The sequence below is a fragment of the Orbicella faveolata genome, unplaced genomic scaffold, assembly GCF_042242905.1.
Source record: "Orbicella faveolata isolate gen_17 unplaced genomic scaffold, um_ofav_v1 contig_25, whole genome shotgun sequence".
NCBI classification, from domain to species: domain Eukaryota; kingdom Metazoa; phylum Cnidaria; class Anthozoa; order Scleractinia; family Merulinidae; genus Orbicella; species Orbicella faveolata.
Window position 1 is genome coordinate 15,027,180 of NW_028301553.1, and position 18,686 is coordinate 15,045,865.

Sequence of the window (18,686 nt, forward strand, 5' to 3'; positions counted from 1 at the left end):
GAATGTGTTGGTTCTCCCGCCAACTGGGTTTGTTTGCGGGTTTTTCATCGTTTTGCCAGCGATTTACATTTTTTTTTACTCTAAAGGTTTACGCAAAAACAAGATGTAGAAGATAGATCCATGGTCTTCTTTCATAACATCAATCCTGGGGCTCGTGTCCAAGTAAGATGGCGGGGAGAAATCGAAAACGGGACGATTCGATATGCGGGTAGCTTGGTAGCTAAAGATGGCGAATGGGTTGGCATCGAGTTGGACAATAGAGGTACCGTAGCGATGCTTCGATCTTGCTTAGAAAACGTTTTAATAACCCTATAAAGTGAAGTTAACTTGTCAGTCCATGTCACCAAACCCAAATATTTCTAGCTGCGTAAACAAAGGCTAAGATCAGTTGATATTTTAGAGAACCTTGTTTCACACTTGATTAAATTGAGTGCCTCGTGTTTTGATTGTTTCACTTCAAACTACTTTCTCAACAACGGTACCCGGACGAGATATAAACGGGATAGAATGGAATACTGGGGTTCTCTAGACGGTTTTCTCGGCTCTCGGTTCCGTAGTTCGATCTGTTGATACTTATGCTTGTTCTGGCAGCATGCAACCTCAGTTCTTTTCAAAAAATATTTATACCTTAAATCGCCTTTCAAGAAGATCATTGCCAACAGTTGCCTTGATTGGTATCGTCCAATTCTTTCTGTTGTGATGGCCTCCTGCACAGCTAAGGCAAATTAATTTTGGAGACAACCTAACGTCAAGAACGGTTACATTTTCTCTGAGTTTATCAACAGAATGAGATGTAAATGATAACCAAAGTCCACCTCGGGTCAAGTGCTCGATAGTGCCAGCCAGATGTTATCCCAGTCACTGGACTAGGGGTGTTTCCTACTTTCCGCAGGCTGGGAAGGTAGGCCATCAGAGGGTTACCCTTAGCATTAAATGTTTACCATAAAAAGTAAAGAGCCCTGAGCAAGAACACAAGACAGTGGCCATCAGGAGCCAACATGCTTACAGTTAGACCTCCAACAACAATAGTTGATAACTAATGTTACATTATTTTAATCATTGCATTTCAAGTTGGTAACACAAGTGGTCTGTACAAGGGGATCCAGTACTTTCACTGCAAGGATGGTTATGGAATATTCACCCATGCAAGAAACGTCAGATTTATACCAAGCAAAAGAATGTAAGTTAATAATCAAAGCAGGCTCTGATGGCAAGGGGAGGAGACAGTCAGGTGCTGGTGTGTAGTCGCAACTCATTCGGTGTCCTTAATTCTTGCTTTTTTCAGGTTACGTGATTCATACAAGCCAGTGTCAAAGGCATCTTTTATAGATGAGACTCTCTTTGCCAAACCTGAAGGTATTGTAAATCAGACTTGCATTGTGTTTCGCCTTTTCATGTCTTAGTCCATCAAAGAGGATTGCCTTGTTGAGAATTAAATGTCATTGTGTCTACCTTTCGATGTAAGGAAAGGAGAGGTGAAATGTGCATCACCCTGCACAGTCTAAAGCTTGGTTAACTATGGTATTCTTTGTTCCTCCTCAGTCACCCCAGTGAAGAGCTTCTCAGGTCCTGAAGTCATAACTCCCAAGTACCTTGACAGAGTTAAAACAATGATTCAAGGTCTGATATTACTTAACTGGTGATGTTCCTACTACCATATTTGCAGAAAAATTCCAGAGGAGTTGATTTTTTCTATTCATGTTTCAAAAAAAAGTAACAATGTGCAGTTCCAGAAAATATCCATACTACCCCACAGAATGGATTGGAATTTTCTTGGGAGTGTGGGGTTCTGTAAGACCAAAAAATGTAAAGAAATGTATGAAGCTTAATTGGAATTTCCAGAGGGGTGGCACGTCTTAGAAAAAATCCCTTCTGTGGGCCTGGGGAGGTGTGGATATTTTCTGGAACCACACAATTTTGGTCATGCATATATGTATCCAGCAATATTAAGAGACAATAAGCTTGAATTTAATGTACATATGAACCAGAACATCGTAAAGAAACAATACTTAGAAAGTTGCGGTGTATAGGAGCCAAAGATATACCGGTAATATGTTATATGGACTCAAAAAGTAACATTCCTGGTAAGGTGCTTAGCCATGTTACTCAACTCAGACTTATACAATTTATTTAAACAGGTGAAGTTACTTGGCCTGAAGCAAAGACTAGATTTAACAAAAGTCACTTAGTTGGGGCACACATACCATCTGCAACAAGACAACGCAGCCAATCAGCAACAAGTCTCCATCACAACAAAGATTTTAACTGGAACAAACATTTCATTTCTCCCTGCTCCATTCCTCACAGTCACGTGCCTCGACCCATTTTAAAGAGAATGTTAAGATTTGAATACTTTGGGTCAACAATTCCAAGGCATTCTAGTCTTTCTTGAGGAAGTATTGTTGCCAAAAGCAAGCAGTGTGAGAAAGGTTAAGGGCCAATGGTGGGGTGACTCCCACATGAAAAGGTCGGGGATACTTGTCGAAATATTTGAAGATTTAATATATGACCACTAAAAGATGCCAGTTAAAACAGAGTAGGCTCAATTATCAGCCATTGTTCAGGAAAGGAGCCCATGCTAGTAAACCAGACACAAGAGACCAGCAGAAGTTGAGCCTAAAAATGGAAATAAGAACGTTAACTTTCTCTGATTATCATTTCTCCGAGTGCACCCTAAAAGATATTTTGACTGCCAAAAATAGTGGCGTTTAGTCATCATCACCTTAGGTGCAACCAGAATTCTACATTTATACCCCGAAGTGAGATGACGAACATCCCCAACCTTTTGATATGGGATTCCCACAGGGGTACAGGGGCTTGCAGTACTCTACAGTAAATACATGTCTGGGTTTCTCAATGGGAAGTAAAAGATATGAGAACAATGAAAGTACTTTTCAGTTGTGATTAAGCAATCAAAGGAAGACATCCAAATTAGTACTGATCCCCTGTTTCATATACAAGGTTTGCATTGACAGCTACAGTGTATCTACAGTTATGTAACTATTATAGGATTTTCATTCAAATCTTAATCAACTCTCCTCAAAACTTTGTAATTTTCTGAATTTGGCTTGTATGGTAAAAAGTAAGGAAGAAGACATTGTTTAAGAGTTCAAGAATGACACGTTTCTCTGATTTTGTTCGTTATTACTCATGCATATTGAACTACATGTACATTGTATACAGTTTACATTCAGTGGAAATTTCTAGTTACAAAATGTTTTTCAGAGTTTCCACTAGTTTTTGCTAGTTAAGGGTCCTTGGGACCCCCAGTTCCAAAGATTTGGGGGTTCTTTTTGCTTTTCAGGGGCCCTTTGCCTATTTAATAAAACTTTCGGAACTTTTTTTTTCCTACTTTTGCCAAAATACTGTTCATCTATTTTTTTTGCGCATGTAAGATGCACACCTGTGTGTTAATGAGAACTCTGGTTCTTGTCAATGGCTCCTGCTAATTTCTACAGGTATGTATTTTACTAAACAGTACTAAAAACCTGGCTCAGTTAAAACAAGGTTTTGTTTTGTAAGTTTTTTTTTTTTTGTACAGTCACCCAATTAAATACAATATAAACACAATTAAGATGTTATGTGACAGAACCACCAGTTGTTGTGTTACTTGTTGATGTCACACCAGGCAGAGTTGTCTGTGGTGTTGCTGGACTGGCTGTTCCCTGTTTTACGGAACTTGTACCCATCAATCCTGTTGACACTAAACCTGCCAGTGATGCAGGCCCTGCTGAGGTCGGGGTAGTGGGGTTAGAACTCCTAGGGGTGGTGGGTAAACCAGCTTTTACACCAGACAAGGCTATTGTGAATGCCCCAGGGGTGGTTGGAGTGACAGCTTTCACTGGACTGACCCCAGGGATGGTGGGTGTGGTAGGAGTGGTGACCCCTGGGGTTAGCACACCAGTCACTGTGCGTACTGTCAGTGTAGAGGGCTTTTTTATAGCATTAATTGCTTGCCGCATCTGTGAGACTTTTGTACAAAGGAGATGGCCTATTACACCAAAATCTCTCTCATACTGTTCAGGAGTATCTGGAGGCAGGCGAGTCCTGAGTAACACACCAGGGCAGTGTTTCTAGAATAAAAGGAAAATCAACACATCAGTTAGTTTATGCTTAAACATACTTCTCAAGCTCATTAATAATTCATCAAGTTTAAACAGAGGAAATCATGACCATGACAGTGTTTGGATATCAGATCTTAATTAGCACAGATTTTTACAACTTTATTTCTCCATTTTCTCCTTAGTCTTAGTTTTGATCAAGAAGATACATCAAACATGAAATCTTGACCATCTTTGACCACATTTCCACACACCTTGAAGTTCATCAAAAATACTGCATTACGCATCATATTTTCAACTCTTTTCTTGGTGTTTGGAAATGTGGTAAAACACAGTCTTTCCTGTTTGATATATTACATCCACATATGTAAACATAAAGACAACAACTTAGTGTAGTGAGTAACAGAATTTGAACAGTGCTTTCTCTTCTAGCATCAGTTGTCTAAAGGGTGGGTAATGTCATCTCCTGGATGTAAAGTGTAAAATAATAGTGACTGATAATATGATGTACCAGCAGTAAATTCTTGAGATTCTCAGCAGCATTCTTTTCCACAGGATCCACACCTTCCTGTGCTTGTTTGATCAAAGCACTTTCAATCTTGAGTCTTGAAATGATAAACACTTTAACCACCTGTCAAATAATGAAATTACGGAATACATGTAAAATTAAGTAACTGCATCTGTAAACCTTCTACAGTTCAAGTTGAGAGACACCCTTGCCACGTGATCAACACAGTTGGGTCTCCAAGAGAGGTGACCAATCATGACAGAGTGTCGGCATGGACGAGGTGTCTGTCAGGCCATGATAACCACTTTGAGTGCCAGACGGTTGTGTATGCTGTGTGCTACACCATTTTCACTGAAAACGGCTGTCAAATACCATAATAAGCTTTTTCACTTAAACTAAAGACAGATACGCATTTTCTCAAAGGTCGTGAAAGTGTCTCTCTAATGTAGTTTATTTTGCTGAGGTTGGTGTAATGTGATATCCACATGACGTTACAGCAATGAGAAATTAGTAGTCTCTCGAAAAAACCCCTACAAATCTCAAGTGCTGATAAAAGTTGTTTCTGGTTTGCCGGGAGTGTGACTAAATCTCCTAAAATTTTCACGTACTCAGTACATCATATGGGCACCTGAGGAGCAAAAATCATGATGTACTGAGTATGTCATTTAGGCTCTCAAGGGATAAACTAAGTAAGATCTATCATTAGATTTGTTGGCTTGTTTTATGGACAAAAAATAAATGAAATGGCTAATACTAATTTCTTTACATAGCCAGATGGGAACATTCAATACAGTTTGGCAGAATTCAAATTTACTTGATATGAAAACTTTTGCATTCTCTCAAACTTTCTCTGGTATCTACATGGAACAGGTTGTTCAAAGAAGCAGACCATTTTGTATTTATTGGTTCCTACCTCCTGTCCTAATTCTGCCAGCCCAGTAATGGCTCCATAATGAGTTGATAGTGAAGCTTTTTCCTGGTGCAACGCCTGTAGGAATGAAACAGCTTGGTATCAGGGATGGAGAATGGTAAATGTCAGACTTTGCGAGAAGGCAAGACAAGCATTTTTCTTTGTGAGCCCAGACATTTTGACTTTTCAAATTGTGAGACCAAGACCTCAAAGTGTACTAAGTGTGAGCACAAGAAGTTCAGATTCTAAGGGGCCCATGTTATTTATAAAAGCACACAAACAAATCCGGACTTCGAGACTTTATTAACCTTGCAAAAAATCGAGACTCCAGACAGCCTTGTGAAAAAATTGAGACTGCGAGACACACATGTATTACTGCCAAAAATCAAGACTGTGAGACCTATGAAATTCGACAAAGATTTTGTGAGACCCGTGGTTTTTGAAGGACCATTCACCACCCCTTGGTTTTAATGATACTTCAAACAAAACTTGCAAATCATCAACAGTTTATATTGAGCAAGATTCATGTGTTTTTTGACAGTCACTTGGTGTCATGTAATGATGGGTCAATTGGCAGCTTGAGGTTTTTCTTACCCATTGAAATGACCTTGAAACTAATATGTAAGATTCCCTTTACTTTGAGGATAATTTGTTTATTGCTTAGAATAATTTGTACCCCTAAGGTCTGTCACTCACCTTGCAGTATGTTTTAGTGACTCGTGTTTGAACATTATTTGTGGTGGAATTAAAAGACCTGACAGACAGTAACAAATCACAATTAATTCACTTTTCAAGACCCAAGCAAGCTTGCACCAATGGACCTTTTTACCAATGACACACATTCCATCAACAATTTTGCATAATTTTCAAATAAACAAACACTCACCTCCATAGTTCGATTTATCATGCCAAATTTAGTAAATTTACCAAGGTTCACAAGAATTTGTTGCAAACTCAAAAATATAGGACCCCAAACTCACAAAGATCTTTTTAAGAATTGGCAAGTTTGGAGTCCCATATAATGCACTTGCAATGGATTCTAATGAAAGTTTGCAAATTTTCTAAATTTGGCATGATTAATCGAGAGGTGAGATTTATTTTTTGTTTGACCAAAAACGACAGAAAAGCATGACATTGGTATAAAGGTCCATTTAAATGAAAAACTAGACTCTAAATTCGACTTGATTTTTTTCATTGTCAAGTTGGCTGATATTGTATTCATAATCTATTGCTATATTCACCATTGCTAGCCACAGTACATGTAAGTAAAGTTGGGCAATGTAATATAATCACCTGCAAACTTGTGCAACAACTCTTGATCCAAAGTCTCTAAGTGCCCAATGGTTATCAGTGTCGGGATTGGGACTGAGTTGTTTACTCACAATACATGTAATAACTGCTGGTATCAACTCATGAAGCTGATGAAAGAAAATCACAAAATCATCATATCATAACTGGTGAAAATGGGTTGTTACCTGTTACCTAATTTTCCTTGTGCGTCATGGCACATAGGGCCTTTAAAATGTTTACCTTCACCATTTCAACCAGTCTATAAGCTATAATGTCAGACAACACTTTTTCTAAATGAAAGTTCCCAAACTGAAACTCACATATTTTTCCAAGTAGAGTGTTGGATTATCCAGCAGTGCTTTCACCATTCGCATGAGATAGATCAATAACACGAGGTTATTTTGGGCAACATTGACTCTCACCTAGAAAACAATTAGCACAAAAACAGAACCATATACCACCATTCAAGGTAAGGCTATTGAGCTACAGGGGGTAGGGTGGGGGATTCCATATTAGAGTGATGCAGTGCTTGAAATTAGCGGTCATCCAGTCACCTGAGACGACTAAAAAATGGTCCACACAACCACTTTTAACAGACGTCGCAAACTGTCCTGTTTTCAAACCCAGGCCTCCCCCAAATATTATGGCATGCAGGTAATAATAATAATATAATAATAATAAACTAATATTTTCAGAGGAGGCCTCCAATCACCTAGAGGTGGTTTTCAGGTAAAATATACATTGTATGTCTAAAATACAGAAGTAAAAGCTAAAAACGTGATACTAAGACTAAGGTTTAAAACTAGAACTAGGATTAAGAATCAACTGCTGACTAAGGTTAAAAATTATTAAGGTAATCATTCTCTTTGGAGGCATTGTGGGAAAGTACTTTGCAAGTTGTCAAACATACATTTACATGAGGTAAGCAAATTGTGTTAATTAATCGGGGCTGTCGGAGAGACCAGCTTCGGCGAAAATCGCCAATGCTTAATATATTATAGGGTTCTCAACTAGGCTATTATTCAGAGTACTCAAATAGCGTATCTTTCGAAAAACGGTGGACTTCATTTTGTTTGCCATTCCCCACTGACTGTTTGACAGCCGGTCTTTGATGTAACCTTCAGGCTTTTCACTGAAACCACAGGCTTTTTGCTGTTGTTACTGTATTTCTCTTACGTGAATATGCAAGTGTTGTACTCTCTGTTTCAAGCAAGTATTTTTGCTAAGCGTTAATTTGTTTATGTGAAAGTGCAAACATCCTTCAAGGAAGCCATTTCGGGCCACTTTGTGTCATTTACATGAAAATACATTATGATAGTTATTTAACGGTTTTTGTCTTGTCTGGTTTTCACATGACGTTACCAAAATTCGAACTACAAAACTATTGATCTTCCTGAGATTTTACTTAAATGATGTATAAGAGCAGCTGAAAACTAATATTTGTACAAATGTTTGCTCCGAATGGGTTCTTGGTTTTGTGATACACTATGCTTGAATTTCTAAGCTTCTGTGTGACAAATCAGGACACCTGCTTGAACACTCCAAGCACTCCCTGCCCAGCTAGCCGCCACCCATAATACTCCACTACAAGCTTGGGATCCAAGCACAGGATAATGTAGACCTTGTTAAAGTTGCACTTTTGTCACTACGTACCTGACAGTATTTGGGGCATAATTTGGGTGCACACCTTCCACTTAGCTATCGCCTGCGTCAGGTTGGGTGGGTCCCTTACCCCACCTTATTCTTACCTACCTAAGCAGCTAGGTTGGGGGGCTTCGTTCTCTGGGTGAGTGCGCTATCACCCCAATTCATTCACTGGGTGTGTCTGCCAACCGCCCAAGTTTCTGCTTTGGGGTTTGTGTCCGCTAACTGCCCCACGTTGTGTTTATGCTTTGGGGTTTGAGTCTGCTAACCGCCCCACTTTGTCTGCAGGGTGTGTCCGCTAACCACCCAATTACCTGTCCAGGGTGTGTCACTACCACCCACTCTCATTGCTATCCCAGGGAGCACCCAGTGTCCATGGTCCCATTTACTGCCAGATTTGTCTTGTTATTTTTGTCTTTACAATGTTATTAGAGAGTGAGTCGTTGTTAATGTAAACTTTACTTGTAAAGTATAGTTAACCACAAGAGCTTATTATTACTGTCCATCGATATGTCTCAGCCACAGAGATGCTATTCTGTTATTGTGTAAGTGCATTATAAACTTGCCAAGGAACTTGATACCATAAACAATGGACACTACTAGCTATGTTGTCTCGGTATCCTTCTCAACAATTAAGGCTCATGTCAAAGCTATTAATCCTATCCATTACTATTGTATGCTCATCTCACGTTATCAGTTTTACTATCTGCTGCATATCCGATGTCAACAAACATTACACATGAACATGTTATGCTACACCAGTCTTTGTACCAGTAGCATGCTAGGCACGTCAGCTATTTTTTCTCGGCTAGTGTAGTGTTTCCTTTCCCTCCTCTACCCCCCCCCCCCCCCCCTTCGTTCTCTGGGTGAGTGTGCTATCACCCCAATTCATTCACTGGGTGTGTCCGCCAACTGCCCAAGTGTCTGCTTTGGGGTTTGTGTCCGCTAACTGCCCCATGTTATGTTTATGCTTTGGGGTTTGAGTCTGCTAACCGCCCCACTTTGTCTGCAGGGTGTGTCCGCTAACCACCCAATTACCTGTCCAGGGTATGTCGCTACCACCCACTCTCATTGCTATCCCAGGGAGCACCCAGTGTCCATGGTCCCATTTACTGCCAGATTTGTCTTGTTATTTTTGTCTTTACAATAATATTAGAGAGTGAGTTGTTGTTAACTACAAAACTATTGATCTTGCTGAGATTTTACTTAAATGATGTATAAGAGCAGCTGAAAACTAATATTCGTACAAATGCTCGCTCCGAATGGGTTCTTGGTTTTGTGATACACTACACTTGAATTTCTAAGCTTCTGTGTGACGCAGCATTTACATGACGGCCAAGAGAGCCGTCATGATGGTTAAAAAAGTGACTTATTTCGGGGAACTTGGCTATCTGAACAGTTCATGTCTTAGAAAAAGTATTATTTTAATGTTTTAGAGTTCCTGGAGGGATAAATTCACGCTTTTGTAGCAAAACTCAGTGACAGATGTTTCTGTTGGTTTCCGGCCGCCATGTTGGTGCCCATATGGATGGGCACCAGCATGGCGTCTTCATACAAATCTCTATAAATTTGGGTAAAAAATTTCTCCGCATATCTTGCATAAGAAAAATTGCTGCAACCAGAATCTTGGTGAAAGTCTTTGCATATTTTACCTTCTTTCATTTCCCAGATTCTGGACTTTATCTATTGACCGGTTTTGACTTTTATTTTGATCTATTTTGAATTTCATGACACTGAAAACCAGCAATAACTAAGCAACAAATTATACAATATTTTAAGGGCAACCAAGCACTCATCAGGGTAACCAGAGACAGGAGTTACGTTGTCCTGTATTTGGAAAAAGGATAACTTGGATAGTTTTTTTAACTTTGAGCGCTGGTGATGGACAATCATCATAAACTTGAAAAGAAAGTCCATCTGATCTCAACAGTTGGGCTCAGATGGTGTGTGAAGAGGACCAACCATTTTCTTATCCCTTACCCCTTCAGAGATAAATGTACTGAATCTTGGTAACATCTGGTAAAGACCTGGGTCTGTTGACAAGCTCTGAAGAGCTTCCTACATAAAGAGGGAAAATCTGTAAGTATTGGGCATAAAATTAAAAAAAAATCATGTTATCATAATTTTAAGGAAGCACTTCGAGATACAGGCTATCTATAACATATGCAAGATTTCAGAATGGCAGAAGAGAACTTACAGCTCTTCTAGATTCACAGGACCCCACACAAGCTTCTGTAATTTCCTTGTAATATAACTGTTGTTCCTGATAAAATATCAAACAGACATCTATAGTCAGTATGAAAACTCTCCTTTCTGTTATTAATAAACAGATTTTATATAATTAGTTGTAGGTCACATGTAGCTCTCTGCATTCATTAAAGGTCAATGATAGTACATAAATTATGCAGCTCTAAGCATTGAAGCCCTACATTATAATATACTCGTTAAACTTATCTACCTATCTGCATGAATTGCAGGCCTATATATAATACAAGTTAAATTATATAGCGCTCAACATACATAATATTTACAGCTCTGTATCATTATAATGCGCTGTATTATAAATCATTTAGTTTAATTATACCTTTCTGTACACATTCAAGGCCTATGTTAAGGCTACTTTCCTATATGTAACTTTCTGCCCATATTCGAGGCCAAGTATGTCAGTAAATCATTACTAAAATGTGCAGCTCTAATACTAATACTAGTGGGACAGCTCTCTTTTTGAGTTCTAGGTTATAAAAAAAGAACTAAACATGCCTTACCATTGACAATTCATGAGTGACCTGAGGTTTAGTTTTTTCACTCTTGTCTCCTGTAGTCTCGGCACCTGAGTTCACTTCAGTCTTTTTCATAGCGCTCTGTTTCTTACCCTTGCCGGCAATTTTTACTACTGGCAGTTTTGCAGCTTTGGATCCAGTTGGTACCACTGTAGCTAACCCAGCCCTGCTCTCCTTAGCCTGGACTTGTATGGGAACTTCATTGAAGACACAAAGAAAACAGATTACTATAAACAATACAATGATTCACAACAGAAGCTAAATATGATAATTAACATAATGCAAATAAGAAAAAAAGATACTAATTAATTACTTATTTGATGTAAGTAAGTTAAGGTAAGGCTGAGCTTGCCAAATGCCTTTTAGTGAAACCACTGCATTCTTTTCTATTACCTGGCGGTGGATTCTCAGGAATTGCTGGCTGAAGACCCTCAATACTCAACCAGTGAGCTGAAACAAAGATTAAAATGTTTATTATTACATGTACAATAATATTATTTATGACCTTACATTGGTCAGTGATGGGTAATAAAATAACCATTACTCCAACTCTCTTTAATTAAATATGTACATGTAAACAATTGATCAACACATTGATCCACTTTCCTCAATTTCTGTTTTAATTAGCGTAGTGACACTGGACCAGAATCAAGCCCCCAGTCACGTTAATAACAAGAAGATCTGTTAGATCTTATAACCGCGCTTTAAAAATGAAACGGTTCGCTTAGCACTACCATCGGAACGCAGTGCACATTCCAAAGCAGTCATTGATGATTCTTTTCTTACTGTAGACATCACATCACTTGATCAACACAAACTGTATTATTGCACCATCAGTGGTAGCCGTTGACAAATCTCCGATGACGTAATGGTCTTAATCTAGAACTTTCTTCGGGATATGTATGGGCATTAACGATACGAACGACACAATAATAACACTATTAACAACAGCTTTCTTTCTTAAAAGTCATGATTAAATTTAATTGGTGTTTTCCACGAGTAAAGGGCTAGCAAAGTAGTCACACAAGTCATATAAAAAAAACCCTATCCCGACCGATGTATCGATTTTGGTCACTTCAGTGACCACAGATTGAAAACGTGACAGAAAATTGGCGTTACTTTTGATTCTCACCAAATTTGTCATATCCCCCCTCGGGAGAATTTTGTTAAGTTAGCTAATTTAGTATGCAAGCCACCGTAATGGCGGTTGCCGCGGCGAAATGTTTATTTGCTCAAAATTGGGGCAAAATCTTTCGGAGATGGAAATCAGGACATTTGTAAGGATACAGAAAGTAATTTGGGACCAGTTGCTGGCTTCTAAGGCTGAATTTATCCAGAAGTAAGCTGTATTTTCGTTTTCGTGCCGAAAGCCACGCGATGAAATATTATCGGTTTGTTCTGCTGTCTTGTTCTGTTTTTTCTCTTGGTCTTTTTTGTAGCCTGCCGAGGCCAGTCTTTTGTCTAAATCAGTTGGAAAAAGTTCGAAAAAGATGTTCCCATTCAAGTTCAAGCTCTCAGGCGATAATTCTGGAGTTTTTTGGCCGAAACGTTGGCTTTGTTATGTTGGTGTTTTTCGGTTGCTATGGGCGACCGTGGCTTCCTTTGTTAGGTGAAGTCTGGGGAGTGAGGTCACAAAAAAATTCTAATTCTGGTTTTGTTAGATTTCGCTGAAATTTTAACACGATAAAGCTGGATTGTTAAGGAATAGATTTACCGCCTGCCAATGTGTGGTAGCTATTAACGCTTAAGTGATATATCGCTTCGAAATCAGGCTTTTGAAGAGATTTTTTGGCAACATGTGGGTTCGGCGAGATTTTGTAATCGGAGGTTTTTGTTGACCCCGAAGGAAAAAATATCCGGAAAAGGTCATTTCATCGATGATTCAAACGAATATAAATATGTATATGTTCCGAGCGAAATTTCTGCTGAAAAAATATAATTTTTGACGAACGCTGGGTTTTTAATTTTTTTCCCGCGAAAGTCAGTATCGGAGATGAGATTTATTAATGTTTCAATAGCTTTTGGCGAGTAAACATCACAGGTTGCGTGACTCAAAATTTGGCCGAGTGAAAGTTTGGGTCTGGTCACATACAAAACGAAAAAAAAACCACGGGTAAACCATGAACCGCGCTCCACCCATGGCCGCGCAGTTAAAAAAATATCCCAGCAAGAAAATTTTATTTGTAATTTGGAAAATTACAGTATTTGGGGGGGGGGGGGTAAATACTGAGATTCTGCAGTTACAACACTTTTGACTAACTCCATATTTGTTGTGCCTGTCATTGAGAATTTTCATTAGGGGGGCAGCAGGGTTGGACACTTAATTTTGACAGCACTCGCCATCCAGGCGAGTGACCCTCAAAATGCACTCGCCCAGACCTATTTTCACTCACCCAAAAGTTTACCCCCCACCCCCACCCCCTCGTATTCCCTTGTATAACGGGCAGCTTTTGGGCCTTTTCATTCTTTTCTGGTCAACAACTTAAGAAACTCCAGAAATATATTTCCACATTTTGGCTGTGATCAGTTTACTCCATTTTTAAACTTACCAGGAGAACACGCATTGATCAGAGTGCTGGGAAAGGAAAACAGTTCGCTCACAACATCATCAAGCACGTGGCAAACCGAGGATTATTACTTCAATGAAAAATTTGACCAGTTTTAAACACCAAGAAAACACAGTGGAGGTTCTTTATACTTCAAATAGTTTTTTATTGATGAATCTTTGTGAGATCCCTGCAGTTTGTAAGTAAATGTGTCTGTTCTCCTTGGGCGCCATCTTTACCTGATCACCTATGGCTCCATTGTGACCAGCAATATCACTTTGTTTACGTACATGCGTTATGTAATTATCACTAGGAGGAAGCCATATTTGTCTATGCTGCCTTTCTGCACCAATTTACTAGACAGTTCGGAATATAAAACTTTGTAAAATAGAAATGGTGAGTTTATGTTTAGAGATTTTCTCAGCAAAATGGAATGTAAAAACCAGTGTTTGTTTTGCAATTTAATTAATTTCTTGGCAACGAAAATCATACTCACCAAACGGGCGAGTGATCGATGATTTGCGCTCGCCTGACAATTAAAACACTCGCCTGGGTGAGTAGGCAATTGCTAATGTCCAACCCTGGAGCAGAGCAGTAAATACTGAGATTCTGCAGTTACAACACTTTTGACCAACTCTCCATATTTGTTGTTACCTGTCATTGAGAATTTTCATTATACTGTCAATCAAACTTAGTTTAATAAAATATCAATACTATACAGATACCTTTGATGGTGACATCCACTGGGATACGTGGTAGCTGTGAGCTCACAATATCATTTAAATCAATCTCTGGATCTTTATAATAATACAGTTCCCTTCCACCGCCACTAGCAAAACGAAATGGGATGAATTCTCTAGCGCTGAAGCCATAAAGTGGCTGTACAAGCAAAAAAACAGCCACATGTGAGTTAAATTGTGTAGTTCAAGAAAATATCCATACCTCCCCCAAAGAAAGCATATTTTTCTAAGGACCCCCTGGAAATTCCAGCTACACTTCATACATTTCTTTTAATTTGTCAGTCTTGTCATGGTCTTGTAGAACCCCCACTCCTAAGAAATTCCAATTATCCCTTCTGTTGGTGGTATGGATATTTTCTGAAACGAAACAGCACATTGTCACATATAGATTTTACGAATCACAATGTTCTGTTAAGTTGTTGCTGTTGTTGTTGTTGTTGTTTTGAGGCCACATGTCCCACTTTGCTCAACAAAGATCCACAGCAGGTAAAGATTACCCATATTTTCAAAACAATGACATTTCTATCACCAAGCTGATAGCTCAACTCCTAGTAATTCTACCACTGTCATAAAATATAGAAGTGTAAATACCTTCTTGTATTGATCAAGGATGTTATGAATAAGCAAACTGGTAGTCATTTGTTATTGAGTTGAGATGTACCATTTAAAAAGATAAATATTTACATTTTGTGAAAGGTGAATTGATCAACATGACACGAATATGGGACAAAGAAAAACTCTGAATTCTCATTGCTCAGAAGATAGAACACCTGCCCAGTGTACGGGAGGTCATGGGTTCAATTCCTGTCGGGGACTCAGATTTTTTCTTTGTCCCACACTCGTGTCATGTTGATCAATTCACCTTTCACATTTCATTACCGAGCTTACAATTCACCATCTTTATTCACTTAAGCTTATATTAACATTTTCTTTTAACAAAATTTAACTTATCTAACTTACGTTTTTGAAAACAGCTTACCTCAATATTTTGCACATGCAGAGCGTTATCAATATCACCAGTGACGAGTTTTCTTCGTTTCGAGTGCTGCATAAATTTAGCAGACTCCTACAGATATGAAACGAGGACTGAATCAGTTTGCTGTTGTATGATAAATTGTTCGAAAATCGCACTAATTGTTTGGAGCCATACGAGAAGTAAGAACTAAACAACTAGACAACAACTTATAAATATATCCAGCTAAGTTGATGGGCTTTAGATTTCAAATTTAATTTCACCTTCTCATACTTTTGAAATCAACGTACTCGTTCTGTTTTGACTTCTAGGTTGCCCAGTTGTACCCAAAACAAGACGATATACATGAAAAACATCACTCACTTGAGCAAGTTGCTTCAATCGGTATGTTCCATCGTCAATCAGCAAATTTATCGCTTCATCGTTGAGATTAGAGATCCCCATGGATTCTGAAATTAACTTAATACTTTCTGCGGTTAGCTGGCCGTCAACTTCGACCTTATCATCGTCTTCGTCCATTTTAACCACGATGTGTACAGTTTTGAAATCAACTCAGTCCGCCATTTTTTCCGCCATTTTCAATTTAGAAACGTCAGTCCTCCTGATCAGCGGTCATACGTGTTGAGCACCAGTCTCTTCGCGGTCTTGCAGCTGATAATGCTCGGCCCAGATCCCGATGAAATACTGGGCTGTTTTTTTTATTATTATTTTGTTTACATACCCCGCACCCCTTGTTTCAAATCAAAACACATGCCTCCTTTTCGTCATAGGTACTCGCCATAGAATATCCTTCCGCTGATTTCTTCCCATTCCCGGTACACCACGGTTCTCTACGTGGAGGCAAAGAAAGAGATCGGGGATGGTAGAGGATTAAAAGAATCTCTACCACGTCCCTCCCCCTCCCCCCCTGCCCAATCCATTTAGTCCATGGGCCAAGACCCCCAAAAGTGGTTTTTCTGTACCCTGTGGAGGGACCAGTGCTATCACGTATTTTCTCAATCTGCAATAACTGAAGTCTATTTTAAGGTATGATAGCAAGCTTCTACCAGTAGCTTTCTTGCTCTAAACATGTGATAAAATGACGTCATCTAAACTGCCTAATGACCACGGATCCGGTTAACAGCTTCAGATTCTGAGCGATGTCCATTGTACAATTCTCTTCAAACAACATTCTATACATTTTAGGCCTAGCAGAATAGGACATTGATTCAATTGCAAAAAGGGGAAATTTTTTTAAGGTTGTCTCGTTGCCATGGAGACGGAAATGGTCAATGAGTCCACAATTGAAATAAAAGTCACTGAAATTAAGGCTTTTCACTTCCTAATTTTAAAAAATAACAACTGCAATATACGTTGTCAAAAAGTTCAGTCATGTGTAGATCACTCTAGCACTGGCTTGGATTAACTATTCAGCTAATGAGTTTTAAAGAGCTCGCTTAACGAGTCTTCTTTGTCCTGATATCATCCATTCTGAAGCCATCCCAGTACCAAACACATTGGAGACTTGTCCTTTTCGCGTCAGTCAAGCATCATTTTCACTTAAATGTAAACAAAGACTCAGGTTTAATTTCAGACAAAAATAGCAGCTAAGTTATTTTAAAGCATTTAGCGGTTGCCGTGACAACCACAAACAGTTACTCGATACATTGAAAAGAGTACATCGTTCGAAACAAACCTTGCGAATGTAAGAGTATGTATAAGGAAAGTCATTTCATATTTTTCCTATGGTTATGAGATTCTTACCTTTCGCTTTCTCCATCGTCATTGTCGTCAACGGATAAAACATCGTCGTCATCTGGCCTGTTTGTGCAATCTTGAAGCAGGCACATATCAGTACATTTTAGCCCATTGACAATACAGGAGCACGATGGAAGTTTGCAGGACCTACTGCACTGGCAAGATAGTAGTTCTGGTCAGCGGATACCTTGTTTTGACAGGTGTCAATTGATCATAACATAGATGTCCAATATCAAGGAAGTACACGGTAAACCAAGGCTGCATGTCTTCGTCAACCTATTACTTGGAGTATGGGCGCCATGTTGGACAACTCCGCCGTCATCGTCGTCGTCATGCGTACGCACCCACGAGCAATACCGCTAGCCATGATAACCATGAGAAAATCAACTCATGGGTTTCCTTTTCTTTCCTATATGAGTATGGGGCTCCGCTAGCCGGTCCTTCGGGCCACCGGAGCTCCGCTATTAATACATCTCGCAAGCTTAGATGAACAAATTCTTTTGATAAAGAGTAAAAGTAAAATTCAAAATCTTTCCAGAAAAGCTTTGAGTATACGCAGTTAAAAAGAAGGTGCAATAGGGTTTCTGGTTTAGACTTACAAAAAGAGCATTTGTCGTCTGTAATGGATCCTATCTTATGTAATTTGGTATTGGTATATAGAATAAAGTTAAGGACCTTATATTGGAAGGCCTTAACATGAGCCTCAGAACACACAATATGCGGCAGAAGAAACACTTTTGTTAATTGATCCTCATTTAAATTAAAATCGCGTTTCAGAACTAAGGAACTATTAGAAAATTGTGCTTTGTATAATAGTCTTTTGATTTTTTTCATGAGAATATCAAAAACATTGTTTTCAATAATCAAAGAGCATGACATTGTTGAAAAGGTGCGATTATTTGTTTTGGATTTTGAAATTAAGTGGGACGGTACGGCATGTCTGAGACCTGCCCATACCAAAATATTTGCTTTTTCCATCTTCTTCGTAATAATAGTATAGGACTCTGTAATATTTAAATCAAATCGAAGGTCGGTTACATGCGTAATACCAGATTCGAAAAATGTCTTATAGAATATTGGTTTATTACCTATACGAATATCTTTGTTATTCCATATTATATTGTGCCACGGTTTCTCTGCAGAGAACTCGTCTCGAAAATCCGCCCACCACTGAAGCAACTCGGTATAAAATTGAGAAGAGATTTTGAGATCCTTTATATTATAATTGCAATGAAATAAGAAAGGGCTGCCAAAACTTTTTAGTATGTGATGAAAGTAATTTTTGAGTTATTTTTTTTACAAAAAAATACCTCTTAGTCGGCACGTCGAGTATGTTACGGGTCAATGGGTAAGTGAGTGAGTGAGTGAGTGAGTGAGTGAGTGAGTGAGTGAGTGAGTGAGTGAGTGAGTGAGTGAGTGAGTGAGTGAGTGAGTGAGTGAGTGAGTGAGTGAGTGAGTGAGTGAGTGAGTGAGTGAGTGAGTGAGTGAGTGAGTGAG

General features: G+C 38.9%; 2 protein-coding genes across 2 annotated transcripts; one reads left to right on the forward strand and one right to left on the reverse strand.

Moving 5' to 3' along the window:
- The first annotated feature begins 4 nt into the window (after positions 1–4).
- On the forward strand, positions 5–3,591 carry LOC110042028 (uncharacterized). The gene is made up of 5 exons (XM_020747346.2): positions 5–262; positions 1,072–1,180; positions 1,286–1,356; positions 1,543–1,620; positions 2,139–3,591. The coding sequence occupies exons 1-5, from the start codon at positions 121–123 to the stop codon at positions 2,390–2,392; spliced, it is 654 nt and encodes a 217-aa protein (XP_020603005.1). The 5' UTR covers positions 5–120; the 3' UTR covers positions 2,393–3,591.
- On the reverse strand, positions 1,038–16,063 carry LOC110042027 (transcription initiation factor TFIID subunit 6-like). The gene is made up of 13 exons (XM_089293475.1): positions 15,816–16,063; positions 15,459–15,545; positions 14,465–14,618; positions 11,587–11,643; positions 11,179–11,390; positions 10,611–10,676; positions 10,394–10,471; positions 7,090–7,191; positions 6,773–6,897; positions 6,176–6,233; positions 5,483–5,557; positions 4,573–4,692; positions 1,038–4,073 (listed from the first exon to the last, which is right to left on the reverse strand). The coding sequence occupies exons 1-13, from the start codon at positions 15,969–15,971 to the stop codon at positions 3,579–3,581; spliced, it is 1,785 nt and encodes a 594-aa protein (XP_089149601.1). The 5' UTR covers positions 15,972–16,063; the 3' UTR covers positions 1,038–3,578.
- Positions 16,064–18,686: the final 2,623 nt, after the last annotated feature.